This window comes from Polychytrium aggregatum, assembly GCF_025602895.1.
Source record: "Polychytrium aggregatum strain JEL109 chromosome Unknown BJ171scaffold_17, whole genome shotgun sequence".
NCBI lineage: Eukaryota > Fungi > Chytridiomycota > Chytridiomycetes > Polychytriales > Polychytrium > Polychytrium aggregatum.
This window is the reverse complement of record NW_026516219.1, coordinates 534,151-556,605: the sequence shown is the minus strand read 5'-3', so window position 1 is coordinate 556,605 and position 22,455 is coordinate 534,151. Positions and strand designations below refer to the sequence as shown.

At 54.0% G+C, this 22,455-nt stretch overlaps 5 protein-coding genes across 5 annotated transcripts; 2 read left to right on the top strand and 3 right to left on the bottom strand.

Moving 5' to 3' along the window:
• Window positions 1-134: 134 nt before the first annotated feature.
• BJ171DRAFT_423874 (guanine(37)-N1-methyltransferase) lies at window positions 135-3,290 on the top strand (the record flags this gene model as incomplete). Its single annotated transcript, XM_053107628.1, has 10 exons — window positions 135-277; window positions 538-589; window positions 764-917; window positions 1,156-1,227; window positions 1,474-1,538; window positions 1,693-1,803; window positions 1,950-2,189; window positions 2,413-2,689; window positions 2,858-2,973; window positions 3,123-3,290. The coding sequence occupies 10 exons, from the start codon at window positions 135-137 to the stop codon at window positions 3,288-3,290; spliced, it is 1,398 nt and encodes a 465-aa protein (XP_052966988.1).
• Window positions 3,291-3,427: 137 nt separating this feature from the next.
• BJ171DRAFT_91482 (uncharacterized protein) lies at window positions 3,428-4,352 on the bottom strand. Its single transcript, XM_053115991.1, has one exon. The coding sequence runs from the start codon at window positions 4,022-4,024 to the stop codon at window positions 3,503-3,505; it is 522 nt and encodes a 173-aa protein (XP_052966987.1). The 5' UTR covers window positions 4,025-4,352; the 3' UTR covers window positions 3,428-3,502.
• A 6,247-nt stretch (window positions 4,353-10,599) lies between these two features.
• BJ171DRAFT_581584 (uncharacterized protein) lies at window positions 10,600-10,985 on the top strand (the record flags this gene model as incomplete). The annotated part of the gene is made up of 2 exons (XM_053114114.1): window positions 10,600-10,604; window positions 10,742-10,985. The coding sequence occupies 2 exons, from the start codon at window positions 10,600-10,602 to the stop codon at window positions 10,983-10,985; spliced, it is 249 nt and encodes an 82-aa protein (XP_052966986.1).
• Window positions 10,986-11,974: 989 nt separating this feature from the next.
• BJ171DRAFT_617925 (uncharacterized protein) lies at window positions 11,975-13,950 on the bottom strand. Its single transcript, XM_053115380.1, has 2 exons — window positions 12,829-13,950; window positions 11,975-12,478 (listed from the first exon to the last, which is right to left on the bottom strand). Exons 1-2 carry the CDS (start codon window positions 13,675-13,677, stop codon window positions 12,050-12,052), a joined length of 1,278 nt encoding a protein of 425 aa, XP_052966985.1. The 5' UTR covers window positions 13,678-13,950; the 3' UTR covers window positions 11,975-12,049.
• A 460-nt stretch (window positions 13,951-14,410) lies between these two features.
• Window positions 14,411-21,941, bottom strand: BJ171DRAFT_91369 (uncharacterized protein). The gene is made up of 28 exons (XM_053115990.1): window positions 21,503-21,941; window positions 21,147-21,420; window positions 21,007-21,078; window positions 20,779-20,921; window positions 20,427-20,675; window positions 20,132-20,327; window positions 19,992-20,029; window positions 19,798-19,906; window positions 19,588-19,724; window positions 19,336-19,443; window positions 19,035-19,178; window positions 18,915-18,964; window positions 18,703-18,820; window positions 18,569-18,610; window positions 18,242-18,459; window positions 17,952-18,123; window positions 17,662-17,875; window positions 17,406-17,575; window positions 17,232-17,318; window positions 16,944-17,137; window positions 16,709-16,827; window positions 16,303-16,538; window positions 16,065-16,142; window positions 15,728-15,899; window positions 15,486-15,580; window positions 15,114-15,379; window positions 14,802-14,919; window positions 14,411-14,535 (listed from the first exon to the last, which is right to left on the bottom strand). The coding sequence occupies exons 1-28, from the start codon at window positions 21,818-21,820 to the stop codon at window positions 14,515-14,517; spliced, it is 4,158 nt and encodes a 1,385-aa protein (XP_052966984.1). The 5' UTR covers window positions 21,821-21,941; the 3' UTR covers window positions 14,411-14,514.
• Window positions 21,942-22,455: the final 514 nt, after the last annotated feature.

Below are 22,455 nucleotides of genomic sequence, written 5' to 3'. Positions count from 1 at the left end.
CGAGCCAAAAGTCCTCCCGGCTTGCCAAGCCACAGCCCGATTGTCTGATCACCGACCTCGCCTTTGCCTTCGCGATCGCACCCCGACATCTGCCGCCTTGCATCCGAGATCCCTCATCGCAGCAGCAGTCAGCCATGTCCAGCATCAAGCTGCTCGCACCGCCGACCAATAAGGGCATCAAGACCCTCGAGAAGCTGCTCTTCAAGAGGTCGATCGAGCTGGCAGCTCTACGAGTCGACGTGGCCACCTGTCCCAAGGTTCTGCCGGCGCTGGAAGGGTCAGCATTCTCCGACGATGGTGGAGAGAGCGATGGTCGGCGAGATCGAGCAGCCAAATCCAGAGAGCACTGAAGGGAAATATGGCCCCGAATGTACCCGTCCCAGGGCAAGACTCCTCAGTTGCCCGCGAGATCGCAATCTTTCTTTGAGTCTCCCTCTCTCCCTTCTCCCCCCCCCACATAACCCGGAACAGTCTCCCGCTCTTGCCCGATCTCTTCTGAAAGCAATTCAATTTTATTCCGTGGTTCTGGTCGTACAGGAGCCTGCTCAACATCCCCAAGCTCCGGCATCTGATCGAGGATCCACAGGATGTCGAGAAGGGCATGACGAAGCGCAATGCCCGTCGCCTGGTCTTGCTCTCGCCCGAGATCCAAGCCCGCAGTAAGTACTGTTCGGGGAGCCTGGGGCTCTATCTTTCGGGCCACTGAGTACGTGAGGACATACGGCGACAGCTGAATAAAGGTCTGGTCGGTCGTCAGGCTGAGTTGGACTGGCGGGATGCTTTGGTTTGTACTGACGCTGTGGTATCTCTGCCAGACATTGACAGCCTGCCCGACAATGTCAAGCAATTCGCACTCTCCGAGAAGGCCGAGCTCGTCACACACTCGGTCGAACTGGATTACGACTACTGGTCTGCAGGTTAGGCGCGATTTGCATCTTGCTCCAGCAGCTGTTGTGGTGGGGAGGCAAGCCCAAGCCCAAGCCAGGAGCAGACCACCTTCCGACAGCGGCGAAGGGCGATGGCCAACAGACAATGGTTGGCATCGGACACGACGAGGTTCATCAGAGGCAGGGTTCTTTAGCGGCAAGGAAACGGACGAGTGATCGGTCTCCTGGATACTGATGCCAAGCTATTGGTCACCAACCGACAACTCAGACCAGATCCTGCGATCGATTCTGCCGGACGACTTGGAAGTACCCTCTGCCTTTGAGATGGTCGGCCACATCGGTAGGTCCGGGCTGGCAAATGGATAGTATGAGACTAGTATGGATCGCTGTTGGATGACGAGCATGGGCGGCAAACTTTAGCCTGTCGAAGCGCATCGGACCGAGTTGATCCAACGGAATGCACCAAACCGAGGGCATCAGGCTATACATCGATCGATCGAAATATCGAGTCTGAACTAGCGACACAGCCAAGGGCAGCCAAAGAGGCCGCGCTGTCTGACGTATTGGTTGATTGCGTGGACTGTAGCCCACCTGAATCTTCGAGAACAGCACATGCCCTACAAAAACATCATTGGACAAGTCATCATTGACGTGAGTGTCAAGGCAGATGCTCAGGGCGGATGGCGATGGGAGCCTGCAAGAATCAACGGTTGAGCCATGCGTTCAAATCGATTGCCAGGCCTCGTCTTTCGTGCCTTGCCCAATCTCATGTGTTTCCATTGCCATTCCCTCGTTCGTTGACCAGAAACACAAGTACATCAAAACCGTCGTCAACAAGCTGGACAGCATCGACCACACCTTCAGATTCTTCAAAATGGAGGTTCTGGCTGGAGAGGACAATTTTGTGACGGAGATGGTCAGTGGATGCGCTCTGTTCGTATGCCGGGCCCTATTCAAAGAGAGGTTGATATCGATGCCTGCTGGCGCAGTGACTGGGAGTCGACAGTGTCCAGGTCTGACGGCGTTGCAATTTCTGCTCTCTCCAACACCTCCAATCGACAGAAAGAAGGGGGATGCCGCTTCCAATTTGACTATTCCAAGGTTTACTGGAACTCTCGTCTGCAGGGCGAGCACGAGCGCTTGGTCAAGTCGTTCGGCTCGAGCGATCTGATCTGCGACGTCATGGCGGGCGTGGGCCCGTTCGCCGTTCCGGCGGCCAAGACGCGCGGTGCGGTCGTCTTTGCAAACGATCTGAACCCGGACTCTTACTCATCGCTTGTTGGAAACGTTGGTCTCAACCGCGTAAGCACTGGTTATTCTTGATGGCGATGGCGATGGCGATGGCGATGGCGATGGCGATGGCGATGGCGATGGCGATGAAATCGAGCGTTTGGATAGTTGTGTTGGTCCAGTGAGAGCTGTGGTGGCCATCGCTCCATCATAGCCCTTTCCGTGTTATGCGCAGGGGCTCCGGGCTCCTGGCTCCTGGCAGTACGATTCGCTGACACGAAATCTGTACGAGCAGGTTGGCCATCTGGTCCGTCCTTACAACATGGACGGACGGGCTTTCATCCGCCAATCGCTGACGTATCTCAACGACCCGGCCGTTTGGGAGGAGTTCCGCAAGAACGTCCAGGTTAAGCGGCCGGCCCGACACCCCAAAATTCCGCCAACCGAAGCCGAGCGAGAGGCCGAGCGACTCGCCGAGGTCCAAAAGACAAAACAGCTTCACCCGCCCGAGGGCTTCAAGATCTTTCACCACTATGTCATGAATCTCCCGGCCACCGCGATCGAGTTCTTGGGTGCGTCTTTGGCTAGGGGTGATGCAGACTGGTCTCGGTAGACAGCTCCGTTGGTGCTGTGATCGATAATCTGTCAAGCCACACAGCACCAGAATGCAGGCTATTCGAGTGATAGACTAACTCGCGGACTTGCGCCGCCGCCGTCCTGTTACCCCCTCCCTCCAAAAGATGCATTCCGCGGGCTACTCCATGGAAAGGAAAATATCGTCCCGGACGACAAACTTCCTATCGTTCACGTCCACTGCTTTTCCAAGGCCGAGGATCTGGACGCCGATGTGATTGAGGTACGGGTGCGAGCATTTTTGCTGGAATCTGGCCGGTCGATGAGCACGTCGAGGAAGGAAAGCCGTCGCGTCTGCTCCCGGCTGCTGTGCATGCAAGCATTCGCCCACCGCTCGGGAGCTAATTTTACATGGCGTACTTACTCTTCCAGAGGGCCGAGCATTATCTGGGAGCTTCCATCAAGGGCTGCGTCGTGAACATCCACCGGGTCCGCGATGTGGCGCCCAAGAAAGAGATGCTCTGTCTCAGCTTCCGTATCCCGCCTGCGGTGGCATATGCCGACCCTGCAGGCGAAAGCCGTCCTGAGGAAGCAAGGTGAGGTGAGCCATCTGCAAGAAAGACCAGGCGTCCCCACGACATGGGCCTGGAGGGACATACACTCCTGTCTTGGGGCGGCGTTGTGCGATGGCACGTTCGGCGTCAATGCAACTCGGTGTTCCGACACGTAGCCTTCAAGCGGGGTTCCATCTCTATACCTCAAGAAAGCTGACCGCCGACTTATTTTGCAACGCAGCAAACGCAAATCGGATTCTACGCCACCTCCAGAAGCCAAGCGGCCAAAAGGGCAGACGGAAGACAGTGCACACTGAAGCACAGCAAGCATTTTCGCACAGGACACACCCGGAGGGTGAGGAAGACGCGGGGCAAGGAACGGTGTTGCTTGATGAACGATCGACGTCCCGCAATCCACAACCTTCGCAACCCACAAGCCATGCATGTGTAGCAGTGTCCCAGTTCGATATGGATATATTGCAGTGCCGGTCTTGCTTGCGTGAACTGCGGAATCGGCATCACCGAATATGAATTGGGCCAGCGGATTCCAAGAACGCTCCACCCCAGCGGCCGTCGAGGCGACGCAGAGGGCTGGCAGATCTCAGAAGACCGACAAAATTGGGGGAAAATGTGCGAGCAGAAAAGGAATGTTCCCGCGGTATCGATGAGTGTTGGGGTGTGGACGAACAGGAAAGATAAAAACAAAGCTGTCCAGGGCCAACTTGGCCAGTCTGGAGCCGATGTGAATGAGATCCGTTGCCGGCCCACCGAAACAGACATAACACGAAGTCTGAGGCTGGAAGGAAGCAATGCGGCGCGGCCGCACGCTCAGCGCTCGAACTTCTTGCGGAGCCAATGCTTAATCCCGGTGAGGCTGCTCAGCGAGGAGGAGCTCTCACGGGTCATGGTCTTGGCCAAGGGCAGCCCCAGTGGATTGGGAGCCGCCAGATCTTGGGACGCGATCTGGGCGTTTTCGCCTCGAAGCAGGGTGTGCTTTGAGGCAAAGGCGGTAATGTAGGCCGGAGATCGGTGTGATTTGCCAGAGGGCATAGCGACGGGGGCACAGGATGGTGCTGAATGAGCTGCTGCAGCCGACGGAGGCGGGGAGCGAGGCAAGTTGGATAGGTAGGTTTCTATATATCCTGTGCTCCATTTGTTTGTTTGCGAGCCCGACCGCTCTGTCGTAATCCGTTTGTGGGCTGGAAGACAATGGACTGGAGGCCAGCCGAGCCAACACAATCACGTTCTGTTTGCGCAACAGCGGGCTTGAGCCGGGCTTGGCCCGATGGAAGGCGCTGGAAGCAACGTGGCAGCAGCGCAGGAACGCATTGGGGGGGGGGCAGCCAGCGCGATCGACACCGAGAGCGACATGATCGGATGGATTGCCCTCGACGCAGACGCAGCTGGATCTGGCGATCTGTCTCTGGCCGTCTCGATGCCCCCGGAATCACGATGAAAAAAATAGGACGTGACCCCTCTACAGTGGCTGTGTTCGGCTCGGGACCTGGTCAGCAGGCACATTAAGACACAGAATGAGTCACGTGTGTGCCGACAGTCTGGTGCAGCCTCGTCCGAACGATGCCATTTTGGGACTGCTCGCTAGCCAATCAACAGCGTTGCTTCCCACACGTGCTCTGGCCCGATTTGGCATTCGCTTGCCGTCCCGCTCCGTCCCGCTCCGTTCCGGGACCCCTCCGCCCCGGTTTCTCCCGGCCCCGAACCTCTCATATCCTCATTCTCCCTCACCATGACCCGTTCTGAGAACTGCCTTTCGGACACCCCAGTTCCGACCGCCGTTGGGCGGCACCGTGAACTCCTGGGGCAATCCTCGGCCGTTCTAACTAGTCCAGGATTAGGTCAAACCCGCGGTGGTCACTGCTCCACCAGCCAGTTTAACCTCAGAGTCGCAAACAGAATGCGGTATGATATGCCGTGTTCAGTAAAAACGCAAGTGATAACAAACCCGAAATGATAATAATCAAGATAATGTCCCATGGGGGCGAGGATATCTGGAGGGAATGAGCGATGCGGTTAGTTGAAGCGTCGCCTTCGAGCTCTCTCAGATGATACTCAATCGTCATGAAGGGACTTACTTGGATTTGGATGGCTTCCTACATTCGAGACATATTCAAGATAGTGAAAGAGGAAGCGTTAGAGTTAAAAACATTAGAGACATATTCATGATGCGGCTCATCCTCAATATGCATGCGTTTAACGGCACCTATGTCATCGATCGGCTCATGGGCCCGCCGAGGAAGTTAGGATAGAGAGGGCCTGAGGGGAGTATTGACTTGAGCCTGACGACGGAAGCGGGCAGGAAGCGGTGGTCGGGGGGATATTTATATTCCAAACCTTCCGACTTGACCTGTCATTACACTGATATGGTCACTATGGGTCAAGTTCGGACAAACTCCCTTCGTCATCAAGCGGCCTCAAGCACTTTTTGGCCCAACTACCTGCGACATTTGCATCGACTTGTCAAATCGGAGGATCTTGCTCGATAATATAAAAGCCACCTGGAATGGTTGATATAAGTATCAGCCTGACTTTGCCTCTCCAATTGCAGCAAAGCTGTACCCACCGCCTTCCATCTCGAAGTATCCGACAGTAGAAACGATTGTATCGACTGGGACAAAGATATGATTCGTTGACTCCATGCTGTCGAGGTGAAAGGTAGCACACTCTTTGCATGGGCGGTATCCTGAACTGTCATCTCCATATCTGATGTTGATCTTTGGAATCACACAGTATGCCCAGTTTGTTGTTTCTCCATCAAAGGAGTGGCTGATGAAATATTGGACTTGATAGAAGCGGACAGAAGAATATGGGTGATTGCTTGCTGATGCATCGGGCATATTGGTCCAAACCTGTAGATTCAGAATGCATTAGCTCATATGAGGCTTCGCTATCGCGCGCTGCCGAATGCCTTACCTTCACAACAGAGTTCATCCGATGATGTGCCGTGCTCATCCGATGTGATTGAGATATGACATGTAGTTCCCCCGCGTCCATCTTGGTGTGTTTGGAGCAAGTGTCCGAATTCTGATCCCAAAGTGAATGGACATATTGCAAGGCTTCACGATAGCCGTATGAGGAATTGGCAGAAATCGTCCTGGCATAAGCGCTCTTTAGCTTCGCGACTTGTTCAGAAGGTAGTTTCAGCTTTTGTTGCTGGCCAGACAAGGTTCCGCGGCTATCTTGATTCGAGGCCCGCCCATTGTTTGCAAAGGAGGATGGCCATATCCCAGGGTCTTCGCCCAACCTGGATGTTCCTCTCAAGGTCAAGTTCGGAGCAATGCTTGGACCGCTCAGAGAGCTTTGGAGGACGAGCCGATTGGCCATATTGTCCACTGGATGGACCTTCGATCGCCCGATGAGCTTCAGGCGACCACAGGTTCTTTCCATTTCAAACTGCCATTGATATACCAAGGGTCCAAACAATCGGATGCACCTGGGCAAGTGTTGGAGCTGATGCACGTAGGTTTTCATCAAACGAAGTCCAGACAGGTCTGGAGCTCTGTCTGGAGGAGGTTCGAGTGACTCTGGGAGATTTGCGATTGACCTGGTGAATACATTTCGAGTATACGTGGTTAGATATTGAGAATTAGTGAGCTGCCCAACATCCTCAAGTGAAGGGACTGCTGTCTCGTGCTACTTGCTCTGTGTAGTACTCCTGGAACCTCTGAAGATTTCTCTCGATCTGATTGCATTGAGCAACATTCAACTGGGGAAGCAGCATCAATCGAAGGGCATAGACAAAGCGCCTCCATCCCAATCTAGGCACAATAGCATCACTGTTAGGATCAATTCGAATCAAGTATCTCATCGACCGTAGGACGGGCCCCGGTTCGAGCAGGGTACAATATCAAGAGCTTACAAGTGTTCTAGTGGAAAGCCCGCCGCATTGAGCAGAGGTAGGGAGTACATGATAATCCAATTCTTCCATTCTTCGGTTTTGAAGCTTTTGTATGAGACAGGGTCCCGACAAGAGGCACCAAAGCCTGTTGGAATCTGAATCCTGCCTTCGCTGATCCATCTTCCGATCTTTTTCAGGCACTTGGACGTGATCTTTTGGTCCAAACTTGAGGATGAGGGAGCCTTCCGCGTTCCATTCCAAATCTCCATCATGAGTGGACCGATGTTCGAGATCACATGCATCAGATCGAGAGGAAGACAGAAGCTGAGCTCGATGGACTCAAGTTGAGTTACACCTGGTCGCCCCACGATCCCTGATCAACATAGTTAATGTTAACATCGGAGTCGAAAACAACGCCCTGACTCGTCTCGTTAACGTACCGTTTCGGGGCATGCCGTCTTGATCGATGGCCTCCCATATTCTGTTCAGACTCTCTTCGGTGCGGTATGGACTGGGAGTGTCACGCTCATAGAAGCACATGGCACCCCCGGCCCTCGTGGCCGTTATTTCGCAGAGACGACAGCCCTTCGTGGCGGTGTGCCCAGAAAATTTACCGAATTTGTTGGATCCGGGCATGTCACTCTGGCAGTACAGCAAGTGACCTCGGAGAGTGAAAGAATGTTCCACGCCATTTTTGTCGACCCTTATCGCCTCAACACCTGGGAGCGAGAGACATTGCTCCGTCAGCAGCGTGCTCTCGCGAGGATTATGTGGAGTGACCAAGTGATCCACACCAGAGGGGCTTACGCACCGGTCTCAAGTCTCTTCATATCTTCGAAAAACGGCTTCAAAAATGTATCAAAGTCACGAGGCGATCGTGGACCAGGCGTAAGCAAGACCGTAATGAGATTTTCCTTTTTGTAGCGCAGAGCAGGTGGAAGATTGAAGTTGATCAAGATGAAGCCCCACGATTGATGGCTTTGCCTACACCAGATACAAAGGTCAGCTGTGGTTATAATCTGATTTTGAAACAGAGAGCGGGCGTACCTCTGATTGATATTGAAGACATCAAAATGCAGCCCGAGAGCAACGTCGGTGGGCTGCTGGAACATTGAGCGACTACAAAGGTGCTGGTAATATTCGGCATCGAATATGTCGTTCATGATGCCTGAAGATTCAGATTTGGTGAGTTCAGAGCACCATATAGCAATATAGTATTGGGAAATAATACGGGTGGAAAGTACCTGGTTCGCTCGCTCTGTTTGCTCTGTACATCATCAACTCTGCCATAGTTGGATTTCGGTAGAGTGTCTGAAGTATCTGAACAAAATCGAAATACTTGTAGGTCTGAATCGGCCTCAGTTGTGGTTGAATGCCGCCATTCAGAAGTTTTTCGTTCACCGTCGCATAAGCATCCTCTCCACAAAACGTGCATATTCGACTCTGGTTATCATTGATGTCGAATCCCATGCAGCTGTTTGGGCAGCAGGGAAGCCTCTGAAGATACTCGTTCCACTCGCAACAAATGATCTTTTGGATCTTGTACAGACTGGGTGCAGCTGGTAATGACAATCCTTGGAATTTGTTGCAATGATTAAGGACAGATTTGATGGCTTTGTCGGTAACATTGCACTCGGTCAACACCTTGACCAGCTGCGAATAGAAGGGCGGGATATCTGGGGGAAAGCCGCGGGTGAATACATCAATTCGGATGCTACATCGGATTGCTATCTGTCCTTTGAATTTGACTCACCATCTGATATGCGGGGCTCTTCGTCACCAGTTTCTTCATCATCTTCATTCATTTCAAGCAGTCGAAAGTGGCCGAGGAAGCTATCCGGATACTGTCCTGGAAGGTGAACCGTGGCATTTATATGAGTCAACCGGACTCTGAAGCAAGACCAGGAAGATTCGACGATACGATCAGGCTGGGTGACGTTGATATCTCACCCGAAATGTCATCGAATTCTCTCGGTGAGCTTGAAGTGGTGTCTTCTGAGTCTATCGAAGAGTCTTCAGAGTCTTCGTAGTACATGGACGCTTCTTCAGAGTCCCGCGATGCCCACATGCTTGGCGACCACGAAGGGCAGCGTTCAAATTGAGCTGGAGCAGGGCCTTCGTTGTCTTGGGTGCATTGCTGAATAGATGCTCCTGTTTGGATATCCATGCTCTCGTGCTCAAATGCGCGGGGTGAGCCTTTGGGCCAGGCCAAGGATGAAGAAACAAAGTCGGACAAATCGAGAGTGTATTGGTCATTTCGTAGTGAGCTCTGGCAGCGTCCAAGCACAGATCACTGATTATTGCTCAAGACTGAAACCGTGACGCACACAAAAATTTAGCGAGAATGTGATATCAGGTGCTCAGTCTTACCCAATGAAGGTCGCTGCGATGTTATCCCATGTGGTCGCAGTTCATCTACCACCAACACTGGGGGATGAAATGTCGGCGAAGTTCGCAAATTGGGGTTATTTTCGCATATGCTTGTAATAGGACGGTGAGGGAACGAAGAAAGATGGCCAGCTGTGTTTTCTTGAGGATCTTTGAGCGAGTACATGTGAACAGGGGGGACTCCAGGTGGAAAGCCATAGCGATAGAAGTGGTCGTAGTAGGTCGTTCTGGAGACAATCCTGAAGCCTTGCGAATCGGTGCTACACTTGCGACAACGACAGATGGATCTGTTCTTGGGAAGCCCATCGTGAGCCCTATTTATCGAGGATGGTACCCTGGTCGATGATATTGGATATGGAGTATGCCTTGGGTGATCGTGCCCAGATGGTTGAGCGGCTGAACTCATGATTAGAGTCGGATGAGAAGGTCGAGGGGAGAAAGGATCAAGAGGAGATTGACGAAGCAACTGGGGGCGGAAATGCCCGGTTTTTGTCCAAGTCCGAAGGCTCTGATGACCCATGAACACAGATGAGTCAGGAAAGCAGCCGGGGGTCATGGACAGTGAACGAGTCGCGGAAGACAGTGAAAAGCCGGGATGACTCGGATGCCATGTCACGTGAACGGAAGCAGCCCATTGGCCGAGGGCTCCACGGGATGTGGCAGTGCGGGTTCGGGGACACCCAGGGAGCCAGCAACCTGGACGAACAAGGAGAAATGCGGGTGACCCGAGCCCGTCGCGGTCGCTTCAGTGGCCAGACGCGACCCCCAAGGCAAAACAAAACGCGAGAAGACGTGTTTTTCCTTGTTATGCTGAGTCCGGTGGGGGATTTGCGAGGGAAGTATTGGCCAACGCGTAATTTACACGTCAGCTTTTTTTTCATAGTGATAATGCTCCTGGAATTCCCCTGGGAATCGCAACGCGGCTGCCGACTTGCTGGATTGCGCAGCAGCCAGGCAAAGCGCACGTGGGCGTCTGGGCAGAATCGAGGCGGGGGAGACGCATTCTGATTGGGCGGCGGCCGCAGTGGCGATGCAGGGCTGGGCGCGCCTGTGCGTCGCTGTGACTCGGCGTGACTCGGCGTGACCCAGGGCCGGTGCACGCCCCTGGCGGATGATGTACATGTTGTCACAGGTGCGCCTCCACCCCCCTGCACCGACGACACATGTTTGCTCACCGCCTGCACCGTCTGCACCGCCTCGCAGAGCCGGGCCCATAAATACCCGGCCTGGCGAGCTCTCGTCCCGACCACCAGCTTCCTTTGCTATATCAACACCTTCTCCGCCATGGCCCGTCCCATCAACCGCTCGCCAGCCCACATCACCGCCTTTGCCGCCAAGCATTCGCTGCTCAAGGGTGAAAACGCCGCCGCCGCGTCGCTCGATCTAGAGTCCTCCTCCCCGATCGGGCTCCCGCTCGCCAAGCACCTCACCAAGGACTCACGTACCAGCGTCCACTCCATGGACAAGATCAAGAGATGGTTCAAGTGGTCGCACTAAATGTGCAGCCCCGGTGCTCCAGTGCTCAATTATATCCCTGATTTAGGTTGTTTCTGGCCGCTTCTCTGGCCATTCTTCGTTTGACCCCAACGCACGCCCTATGCTCCGCACACTCGCATTTGTAACGTCATTCTGCATCCAACCATCGACGCACGCACTTCCATTACAATGTGTACTTCCTTGTATTAGCCAATTGTCCTGTCCCAGACACGGAGGTTGGACTCTGTTGTAACGAGCTCGGCGTCCTTGACGCGGCTCATTTATCAAATAGATTTTTGGCCCTTGGCCTCAGTGACAGTCTCCACAAATCAAGCAAACTGCCTCGTTTTGAGGATCTTGGTTGGACAGCGAACCCATTCCGAGATGGGACATCGCGACATGCGAGTGTGCGGATTCAAACGATATCAATCGGCTGGCACTGCTGTGAGCACGGCTGATGAATACACTTAATTCAGAGGGGTAATGGACACTTGCCCACAACCCATATGTCAGCGAAGTCTGTGATGGCATGCGTCAAGCTAAGCCATAGGAAATAACACAGATCACTTTGGTAGCCTCCGAGTGAAGACCGCCGGTCGCTTTCCGGTCTCCACAGTCGACCTGCACACTGGTCTCGGAGTGCCGGCGGTGAATGGCGCTCTTGGACACACTGGCGAATGGTCATGGCCAGCGCGCGATGGTACTGGGTAACAAAATATTTGTTCAATGGTCAAAAACACGGGTGTCCCGTTTTTAACTCGATAGACTGTAATGTGATTCCGCTCTTTGCCCTGTCTTCCTTCCCTCTCCGGCTAGTCGTCTTGCTCTGACTTGCAGCGACGGCATCTCCTGCGACTCGCTGGCCTCGTCGTGCTCACTCACTCCATGCATCTCCCTGCCCACCCAGGACACACAAGGAGATGGCTTGGACCACTCTGTCGTTAGCCGAATGTGATATGATCCAACTGCGGAGTGATTTTGTCCGAATGGGACAATATGCCACATTGTTGACCCAGCATACCCGCTGATCCGTTGGACTCAGATCACATCCGCGCACGGAACGATGAGAATCTCTTTGAACCGCACTATGTAGGTACGGTCGGCGCGGTTGTAGCATTCCTCGGCGGCTGGATCCCCAAGCTTTCGTATTGTGGAGGTCGATCGTCCAGCGACGACCCGGGCTCGGCGAGGCATGACTCGCACGCTTGGAATCGCGGCAGCCAGTACCCAGCGTCGGGGTCGTGGTATTCGACTCTCGAGCATGTGATCTTGTGAATCTCTTCGTTGACGGCATCATTGAAATATGGAAGGACCTTATCGATGTCGGTCCTGTCAAACTGAGCAACACTTATTGGGATGCGATAGCGCACAGTCTCGGAGTGGCTCAATGTGAACGTGAAGGTAACGTAGTGGCTGATGTGGAAGAGCGTATTTCGGACGCTCGGGTTGCTTCGAATGTCGGTTCCCTTCGGGTGGGCGCTGCCAAATATCCACGGGATATGGAGCCGTCGCGACTGCATCGGTAGTTGTAACGATTGGTAGGTGGGTGTATCACCGCGATATTAGCCAGTGTAAACACAGCAGGAATTGCGGTGGTCGGATTCCACGGCGAGCGCAATAAAGATCACGATCAGGAAATGACGGAGGCAGTAGCTGAGGAACGGCGGACGCGCAGGACACCCATCCACCCTCATCCAAATGCAGTACATGTTCCCATGAACCAACGCGGCCTGAGCCACAGCGGACCGAACCGAACGAAACGAAGGCATGTGCGGAAAACGAGCCACATATCGCGATAAAGAAGTAGAGTACTTGCCATATCCCAGACGCCAAGGTCGGTTTTGTGCTCCTGTTCGAGACGCACATACAAAATGTTGAGGGTGTGCTCCTCGCACTTCTTCTTGGGGATGCCCCACGGAAGAGAACCCATCCAGCCACATCCATGATCAGAGCTTGCCGGAGCTTCGTCCTCGATGACTTCGATGATCGACATGAACACGGTACAGGACGACATGCCTGAGCCCTGGCCGTGCTCCCACGGGCTCAAGCGGAAGGAGAGCTTGAGCGAATCGCCGGGAATAGCCCGAGGCTTCTCCACCGAGCAAGTAATTCTCATCGATGGGCGGTCGGCATCCCAGCTGTGATGCTCAAGCTGGATGGTGGGTTGGGGGGCGAGAATGTGTGCCAATTCGGAAAGCGGTATCGGTCGGATATGATCCGCTGGGATGTCATAAATCTCCGAGCAAACCGTCCGACCATTGGACCAACCCAGGGCGCACCAGAGTCGATACCGGGTTCGGACTCTCAGCGACCTAGCTGCCGAGACGAGCGCCTGAGACTCGAGCTCGGCCAGCTCGATCCTGAATGGTACAAATCCAGGTTCGAGATAGCGCTCAAAGTCAGACGGAAGCAGGCCGACGGACCTCTCGATGAATGTGGTGGCCTTGGGTCCAACCGTGTGCTGGCCTACGAAGGTGATGCGAATGGACGTGATGCGATGCGAGTCGTGGGCCGCTACTGCATTTTGGAGTCGCACCAGGCCACATACACGTGGGAGAAGCGACTCATAGTCAAAGGGGTTTGACGCCTCGAGCAGCTTGAGTGGGATACCCGCGATTCCCAGGAAAAACGAATGCTCGCCGGCAGCCGGAACAAGAGTAGTGCGTCGAGGACGTGTTTTCGATCCTGGACCAAGCAGACGGAAGATTGGCATCGTGGTGGTGAGGATGCGGCCAGAGCGGGCTGGTCCAGCGGCGTTGCGATGGATGGGAGCAGTGCCAACGCCGAAGCGGAGAGTGGATTTCGGGCGAAGCTGGCTGAGGTCTGGTCGGGCGTCGGAGAGAAAGATTGGGGAATCGGAGCTGGAGAATCAGTTTCTGTGTTCAGGCTGACCACTGATCCGCAGCAAGGATTCGAAAGCAAGACGATGACACGAAGGGGGGGAAAAAATGCAACAAGGATGGCGCCCTTGCACAGTGGTTCACCGGGCCGCCATGAGCCCGAAAGGCGACCAGCGGCCCGCTCGGCCTTCATGGGCGCCCACTGCCTGCGGTGCGCAATTGCGCGACCCACCAAGGCATGCGCATGCGGAAGTGGACAGATATGATACACCGCAGTCCATCGATATGACACACCGCAGTTCATCGATACGATGCACCGCAGTTCAATATGCGACACCAACACAACCGGTGGACAGTTCACCCAAGACGCCCTCGGCAGCAACATCACCGGTGGAGTGATTCAACGAGACTGCATCGCAACGAGACTGTATTGCAACGAGACTGCATCGCAACGGGCAATCTATGAACACCACCCTCTCCTCGTAGCTCTCTCTCTGCCATGATCCGAGTGCCCCCCCCCCTGTTCCTAACGGGGGGACTGTGAATGTAGTCAAACAGCGACTGCTTCGACACAACAACGAGGCCCTGGTTCTTCAGCTCGCTATGGCAGTGGATGCTCACTGTATTGGCTGTGGATCCTATGCTTATGGTGCGATTGCCATCCACTGACATCCAGTAGGTCATCAGGACGACATCGCGCTGTCTCGTCGCTACTTGAGCTGCTCGCTGACCTTTGCAGTCGTGCGTACACACGGCGCAGAACATTGCCAAATACCAGTGCGGATAGCGTTAGCGACACGGCCATCACCACACAATGCAGACAACATCGGCAGTCACAACATGCGCAGAGCAATCGAGGACATCCGGGGAAGGGCTGGCGAAGCCAGGGCACCGCCCTTACCCCAATTCAGCATAGTCATTTGCGCAATAAGTGGCCAGTGCCTGAGATCCACCCACGCGAGCCCATCCATGGTTCGCGCACACAGGGTTTGCTTACCTGGACGATTGTATCCAACAGCGGGCTGATCTTGTAGTCGCCTTTGGTGCTCGAAGGCCGGTCGTTTAGTCCAGGGTTTGACTGAGCACGAAGCTCGAGACCATACTGACTTGAGGCCCTGTGAACCGTTTGCGGCGACACAACAGGATGATTCCTGGTCAATGAATGGTGCTGTGCGTTCTTTGGCCACCATGAAGTAGTCACCGCCGACGGTTTAGCTCTCTTGAAGAGCCGCATGTTACAGACGATGGAGTGCCACAATCCATTCGTCAGACGCTATACAGTTGCTCACTCGCGAGGACAGACTCTGACCTCTTTGGATGACCGTCGCCCGCAATGCTGCGATCGACTCGTGAGAACCACGGCGGAGATGGAGAGCGGTCCCTGTCGAGGCTCAAACTCGAGATCGGAAGGGCAGAAGAGTCCTGGGCTTTTGACGTCGTTCCGCCCTCTGTGGCGCTATTCGTCTCCCGTGTCCGATGCAACGCGATTTTGTGCTCGTATTCGCGGAGTTGGCGCTGTGCATTCTCAATCTCCCCTTTTAGCCTCTGGTCCATACCGAGGCTTGTGCTTGTATCCTGTTGGTAATCAACGTCCAGCAGGCGGGATGAGCAAGACAATCTGGCGACAGCAGCCGCCGAGCAGGTAGAGTCATTATAGCAAGCACTCTTCGATCGAGCATACCGAAGTTCCTGGATTAAGTAGGCCGTCAATGATCCGATCCTTATTGGACATTTCCTCCAGAAGTCGCTGCACGCGTTTTGTCAATTTGGAGCATTCTGGGACGGCAGCAAAACGATCAGTTGGTTTGTTTCTTGCCCATTCCCGTTCGACCGAGATCCTTGGGCCAGCGGGAACCCAAGTATAAGCATTGTTCAAGACCTGCTGACAATACCGAGCTTCTCCGAGCCCAGCAATGAGGTTACCTTCTTCCTTCGACTGCCAGTCCTTTTCGAGGCTCAAAATCCGCGACGCGCCTTCGCTGGCCTGCGCCTTGGCCGCAATCAAGTCCTTGGTCAAGGTCAGGATGCGCTCGGCCTGTTCTTGGTTCACTTTTTGAAGCTGCTCGTCCAAGTTTTCTCGAGCACTCTGGAGCTCCTGCACCCTCGAGCACACACAAGCAGCGTTAGACCCGCAGCTGACTCGATGATGTGCTTATTTTAAACGCCCATTGGGGTTTTGTTGGATGCAAGCAACAAGTCAACTCTATCGACTGGTGCAAGCCCAATATCGTGCGCCGGATAGATCATCGCGATTACTTGCCTGCGCAGACTTGTCGCTGTTGATTTTCTTGGTTCTCTCGAGCGCGAGGAGCCGCTCAAGTCGCTCGACCTTCAGCTTCTGTTTCGGGATAGGGAGGTGAAAGGCAGACCATGAGAATGCTTGTAAATTGGTGACTTCGGCAAACGTGCCAAAGCATTCCCGGGTCCAGTGCTTTGTCAAGCTCATGCCACCATGTTCTTTAGTGCTCATAACTTCACGTCCCTAGCCCCGTACGTACGTCGGATCTGGCTTGATTCAACAGCCCTTCCTTTTCAACCTCAAGCGCGCGCAGGGTGTTGGCGAGTTGCTCCATCTCCATCGAGAGCGTGGTCACTTGTCGCTGCGATTCTTCTTTGGCCCGTTCGATGTTCAGAGAGAGGTCTTTGGCAGCACCGATCTCTCTCATCAGGCGAGCCTTGTCGGACTCGACGTGGCGGATCGTTCGTTCGGCTGTAGCCAAAGCTCTTGTGAGGTCTAGGCCGTTCGATAGAGGCACCGGCGTAAGCATTACGATGGCATGATGGCACAGGATTAAGACGAACGTGTCGGTAGTCCCCATCCACACTGCTGGGTGGCTCAGTCTGGCGCGTGCCAACCAATCTCGCCCGGTATCCACGGTTCGAGGATCGAAATCGGATACCGACTTGCACACTGCTTCTCGAAGGCATTCAGATCTGCTTTGTACTGTCCGATCTCGGCAGCCGTTTGGTCCAATGCCTGCTGTAGCTGCTGGATCTTCTTGTCACGGAACACCATCTCCATTCTTTCGCATTTACAAGCACCCACGGGTCAATAGCTGAAACGGAGATATCTGGCAGAACAGCATCCTGAACCGCGGGTAGGTATCACGGGTTGCTCCCGCTATCGGTCCATACTCACCTCAGCTCTCCAGTTTCTTCGGTGCCAACCTTTGCATGGATCTCGAGCTTCTCATGCGTTGAGATTAGTTCACGATAGGCTTTCATCAACTGGTCCTTCTCTTGGTCTCGGTCTCGGATAAGGTTGTCCAGATGTTGGATCTGTCTCTCGCACTCTCTCAGCTCCATTTCAAAATCATCGCGAGTCGTGGCAGTCTAGTTGATGGAGTAGCTTGGCGCGATCAGTTACCGACTTCAAGGCAAAATTCGGCGTCGCTGCCCCAGGCTGGAAACAATGACCATCAAATACCTTGGAGAGCTCCGAGCTCAATATTTGATTTTCCTTCATGAGTGCTGCAAGATCGGCCCCGAGCTTCTGGGCCTCCAGCTCCATATGCTGTCAGGTTGAGGGCAAGTAATTAGCGGGTTCGTCCGAGGAAGTCACTCCAACCGACACCAATAGTTTCCTTCATACCTGACTCACTGACGCATAGTGATCTCGCTCAAGAACCATTTCGTCCAGTTGCCGATGCACGCTGCCAAGATCTTGCTCTTGCGTGCTTGCTTGCTTGTTGAGTGAATCCAAAGCGTCTCGGAGCTGATGCGCATCTTGTTCTGCAAGTGCAGCCACAGCCTTGAGCTTTGTGATCTCGTCTATCAACCAAAACGCGTCAGCAGGCTCATCAGGGCCTCTTTGATTCCGTCTCCTTGCGCTGCGGACAGTGCGATTGCGGACATACTCTCCAGCTCGGCGATACGCTCGCCATATTTGATCTTTTCAGCGCGGAAGAGCTCGCGTTCGCCTTCAATTCGGTCGAACAGAGCGCGCTGGTCTTTCGCCCGCTGTTCCAGCTCGTCGACATCGCTACAGAGCCGCTCGTAGTTCGAATAAGCCCGGTCACGCTTGATCTCTGTCTCCGAAAGGCGTGAGCGCAGTTCGCGCAGTTGGCCAGACTAACCAACGACAAAATGGAATCGTTAATAGTTGAGAAGGCAAAATCCCAATTGCTCCAATCTGGGAGACACTCACCGTGCGATCCCGCTCGCCTTCGGCATTAGCAAGCTTCCTTTGGTAGGTTTCGATAGTGAGGATGTGGTTGTCTGAGTCGTTCTTGAGTCTCACCACCTGGTTCTTCCAGTCGGCGATTTCATTTTCGAGTCCCGCACTGATCTTGAGTTGGGCTTCGAGTTCAGCCTTGAGTCTGAGTCCGCCATGGGCAGAGGGTGCAGATGAGCATCGATACCAAACCATATCAGCCCTCCACCTACGCGCCATCCTTCGGTTTGATTGATTGCGCGGGCGAGTCCGGGGAAGCCTACCGGTGGGCTTCCTCCTCGAGATCGGCAATTGCATCTTGTGTGGCAATACTATGCTCACGTTGCTTGACAAGAATGGCCTCAATGTCAGATCGGAGTCTGCTGATCTCGTCCTCGAGGTCTCGGATACGTTCTTGTTGAGCATGCTCGCGACAGCTTTCGACCGCGACTGGGGCCCGAGGAGGAAACGGTATCCGGGATTTTGGCGGCTCCGCAGGACTCTGTAAACATGCCATGTTAGAAGCAACGCTATGTACCGGGAATTGCGGCATGCAGTTGCATCCGCTTTGGTGACCGTAACTTCAAGTTGCCACCACCAATTAAGCATACCCGTCCAGTTTGGACTCGGAGAAGCTGGAGCTCTTGATTAACCTGGACCACCACAAGGCAATTTGAATGCAATGCGTATGAGAATGTATGAGCAACACCGGCGGCGTCGGAATAGAGGTGTTTCTGACAAGTACCTGCTCGTAGAGCAACACCATATTGTCACGCTCTTCGGCCACCGAGACGATGCACGCCTGTATCTCTGCTAGCTGCTGTTCGAAAGACTGAAGAGCCTTTACAAGATTGTTGCGCTCTCTGATCGAGGAGGTGAGAGAAAGTTCAGAGATTACTTGTCGCCCAAGCACGGCGACGAGAGATGTAATCAATGCACCTCTGATATTGGACTTACTGCCGCAACGCATTTGCATCTTCGGAAGCAGCGTTGAATCGTCCCATTATCTGTGGGCCGCATGATAAGTCGTTAGTATTTGGCATTTCGGCCATTAAGCCTGCGAGATGATGGCGCTACCTCTTGTTTGGCAGCTTCTGACTGTTCGAGATTTCGCAGCGCATTATTCATTTGCTTTTGAACAACGGTGAGCTCCTTTTGAAGGGCGGTGGCGCGGGTGCGGTGGCCCTCCCAGTCTAGTTGCTCACTTTGCATGGACTTGATCTGCCATAGTTCAGCGAAGGCGTTGGTAAACGACAGCATCGGGTTCGAAAGCGAAGGGTACCGCAGTCATACGCCGTCGCGACTCGAACAGGCTGATTTATCAGGAGCTCTTCCACGGAACGACTCAACAGCTTCAACCGATGTTGGATGAAATTACCTGGTTTTCCAAAACCCTTTTGTCGTTCTCCATAATCCACGCCTTTCTTTCAAGGTCTTGGACTTTAGAAACCAATGCTCGTGCTTCGGGACTGGTCGTGGGTACAGCCTATGAACACAGTAGAGGATGGTGCGTTTGTAATACCCTTTAGCGGCACTGCGAAACGCGATTCAAGTGGCTGGTCTGCTCGAGCGCAGCGAATGCGAGAGTCAATCCAAGCGAGCGATTCTAGCGACCATGAGGCATACGCACATTCACATCTGGAATGCCAACGGCGGGGTCTTTTATGATTCGATCTTTGAGCTCTGACAGCTCTTTCGTCAGCTGGGAGATATGAGCGTGGGCCTCTGCCAGCGATCCGCGAAGAGATGTGTTTTCCTTGTTGACGTCTGTAGATGATGTGTCAGAATGCTGTGTGCCGAGTTCTACTGGGAGCAGTCAGTCACCCAATCAGCAACTTACATTCGAAATCTGTTCTCAACGTCAAAAGATCCGACGCAGTTTTTTGGAGAGACTCGTTGGATTTATGAAGCTGCTCCTCCATATTCTGTGCCCGGATCGGCTGGGAAAGCTGTTTGATGTCAGTGAGAGTCGTCATGAAGCAGAGAAGGGCACATAAAGGCCAGCACAGAGCTCTACGGCAAATGAATGCTCACCGCAGGGGGACTCTTGCGGATCGGGCCGTCAGCAGTATCTGTTGTAGGTACGTTATCAAAAGCCCGTGTGAGTTGCGGAGAGCAATAACGACGATCTCATCCGCTCACTTGTCCAGAATCAATCGCTTTACAGACCGTACCATGCTTTGGGGAAGGCGACCGACCATCGGGACGGCTTTTGCTCAGATCTTGGACCATAGATTCCAAGCGGTTGAGATTGCGCACAAGTCCTTCGCTCCTACTTTTCTCCTTCTGGAGATCTTGGTTGAGGAGCCTCTTTTCCTCGTCAAACGCCGCAAAAATATTCATTTTTTCTCCTTCTTGGCCGGCCAGTTCCTGTGGCCAAAAGGGCTGTCGTTAGCGCTGCAGTAATTCCTGCGCTAGGCCATGCTTGCCGACGGCACCAAGCAGCCCCATTGAGTATGCGACAGATACCTTTTCCAGCTCATCGATGTGTTCCTGGAGATATTCAATCTGCATCTCGAGCTGCTCTATGCGTTGCCGCGCGACCGGAAGGTCGTTGATGAGGGCAGTCTCGGATGTACCTGGGTCCTTGATGGATGACAAAGGCAGAGTTCCTTCCGGCACAGTCCCGAATTGCTGGGCTCGGCAAACTTCGAGCTCAGTCCCAAGACGTTGGATTTCTTGCTCACGTTTTGAAAGCTGCTCACGGATCAGCTCAATCTAGAAACGAGAGGATATGTTAGAACACATGGGTCAGCGATGCGTGAACTTTCACCAAGGACAGTTGGTGGGCCCATCAAATAGGATCGTGAAATTAGCGAACCTCGTTCTCCAGATCGGCATTTTTGGCCTTGAGATCCTTTTCAGACTGCTCTAGCATTTCCATCCGTCCCTCGTTCAGACGGAGCATGTCTGCAACAGCTGGGTTGGGGGGAGGGAAGGGCGAAGGGGAAGCTTCGAGGGGTTCTAAAGATCCGCAGATGTGAGATAAATGTGGAGTCTTCCAGACACAGGGAGAGCCGATTGCAAAGCCGCTGCTGGCTGTTCCTACCGAGTCCTGTTTCAACATCGATCCGCTGGAGCCGCTGGAATATCTTATCAGATTTTGCCTTGGAAGGCTTTCCTGTGGTGATTCAGAAGGGATCAGAGCATGTCGATCCGCGGGCTCATCAAGATAAGGCACCACTATACCTGGGGCGGCCGGTTGGCTGAACATGCCCATTCGACTGAAGAGCTCGTCGACTCGTATCCGCTGTTCCTCTGCCTTCTTCTGCTCAAGAGTAGCTTTGTTGAGATACTGAGAGACCATGAACCGGAGATCAGCCCTTTCGGCCTCGCCCCGTCTTGCAGCCTGCTGAACTTTCCGATCCCGAGCGTCCCGCTCATCGGCGAGCCGGATGAGATCCATGTGCAAATGGTTGTTTTCATCGGTGAGACGGGCGATTTCATTGCGTAGTGGAGTTGTCTGGTGGAGGGATGAGCAGGACAGCATCAATACGGGGTTGCGGATGTCGATGCCCTAAGAAGATCGGAAGGTTGGGTCGGACCTGATCCTGGAGCTGGGCCTTTTCTCGCTCGGCTAGCTCGAGCTGCGTTCTTAGGTTACGGCTGGATTCTGTGGTTTGGACCAGATCAGCAAGGAGCCGTCGAACGAGGGGGACACACTCGGCGGAAAGATGCTCTCTGTAATCGAGTTGGTCGAGACGGAGCCGGAGGATCTGGAGAGCCTCCTCATCCAGGATTTTTGTAGGGCTGGCCCGCCCATCCACCGAAAAGACAGGGGGGTTTGGTGGCATGCCAGCATGCAAATCGGCCGGAGGATTGATGGGGGAGATGAAGGACGACAGAGAGGAGGGCCGCAACATTCACGGATCTCGGAGACGAGGCGGAACGACCAATTGGCCAGGGCCGAAACGCGCGCGGAGGAAGGGCCTGCGAAATGGACATCCCAGTTGATCCAACAGACGAAGCGACAGACGAAGCGACAGAGAAATCGACAGACGAAATAAACTCGCAATGATCAGATCGATCAGATCGATCCAGCGAGAGGGGGGGGCGAGAGGACAGGAGGGGAGCTGGTGCGGCACGAGTATGGCAAAGATGCGGCATGGGCATGAGCATGAGTATGGCCAACGGTGCAAATGCAGAAGCGAGCGAACCACCTTGGAGGTTGTTGGATACCAGCACACCCATGAGACATCATTCTCTGGGATGGAGAGCAGAGAGCGGTGTCGATAACGACCAACGACCAACGACCAACGACCAACGACCAACGACCAACGACCAACGACCAACGACCAACGACCAACGACCAACGACCAACGACCAACGACCAACGACCAACGACCAACGACCAACGACCAACGACCAACGACCAACGACCAACGACCAACGACCAACGACCAACGACCAACGACCAACCAGCAGTATCCAACAAGAACCGACACACTTGGACTTGCACACATGCGCATGGTTGGCTTACGATGATGCTTATGTATTT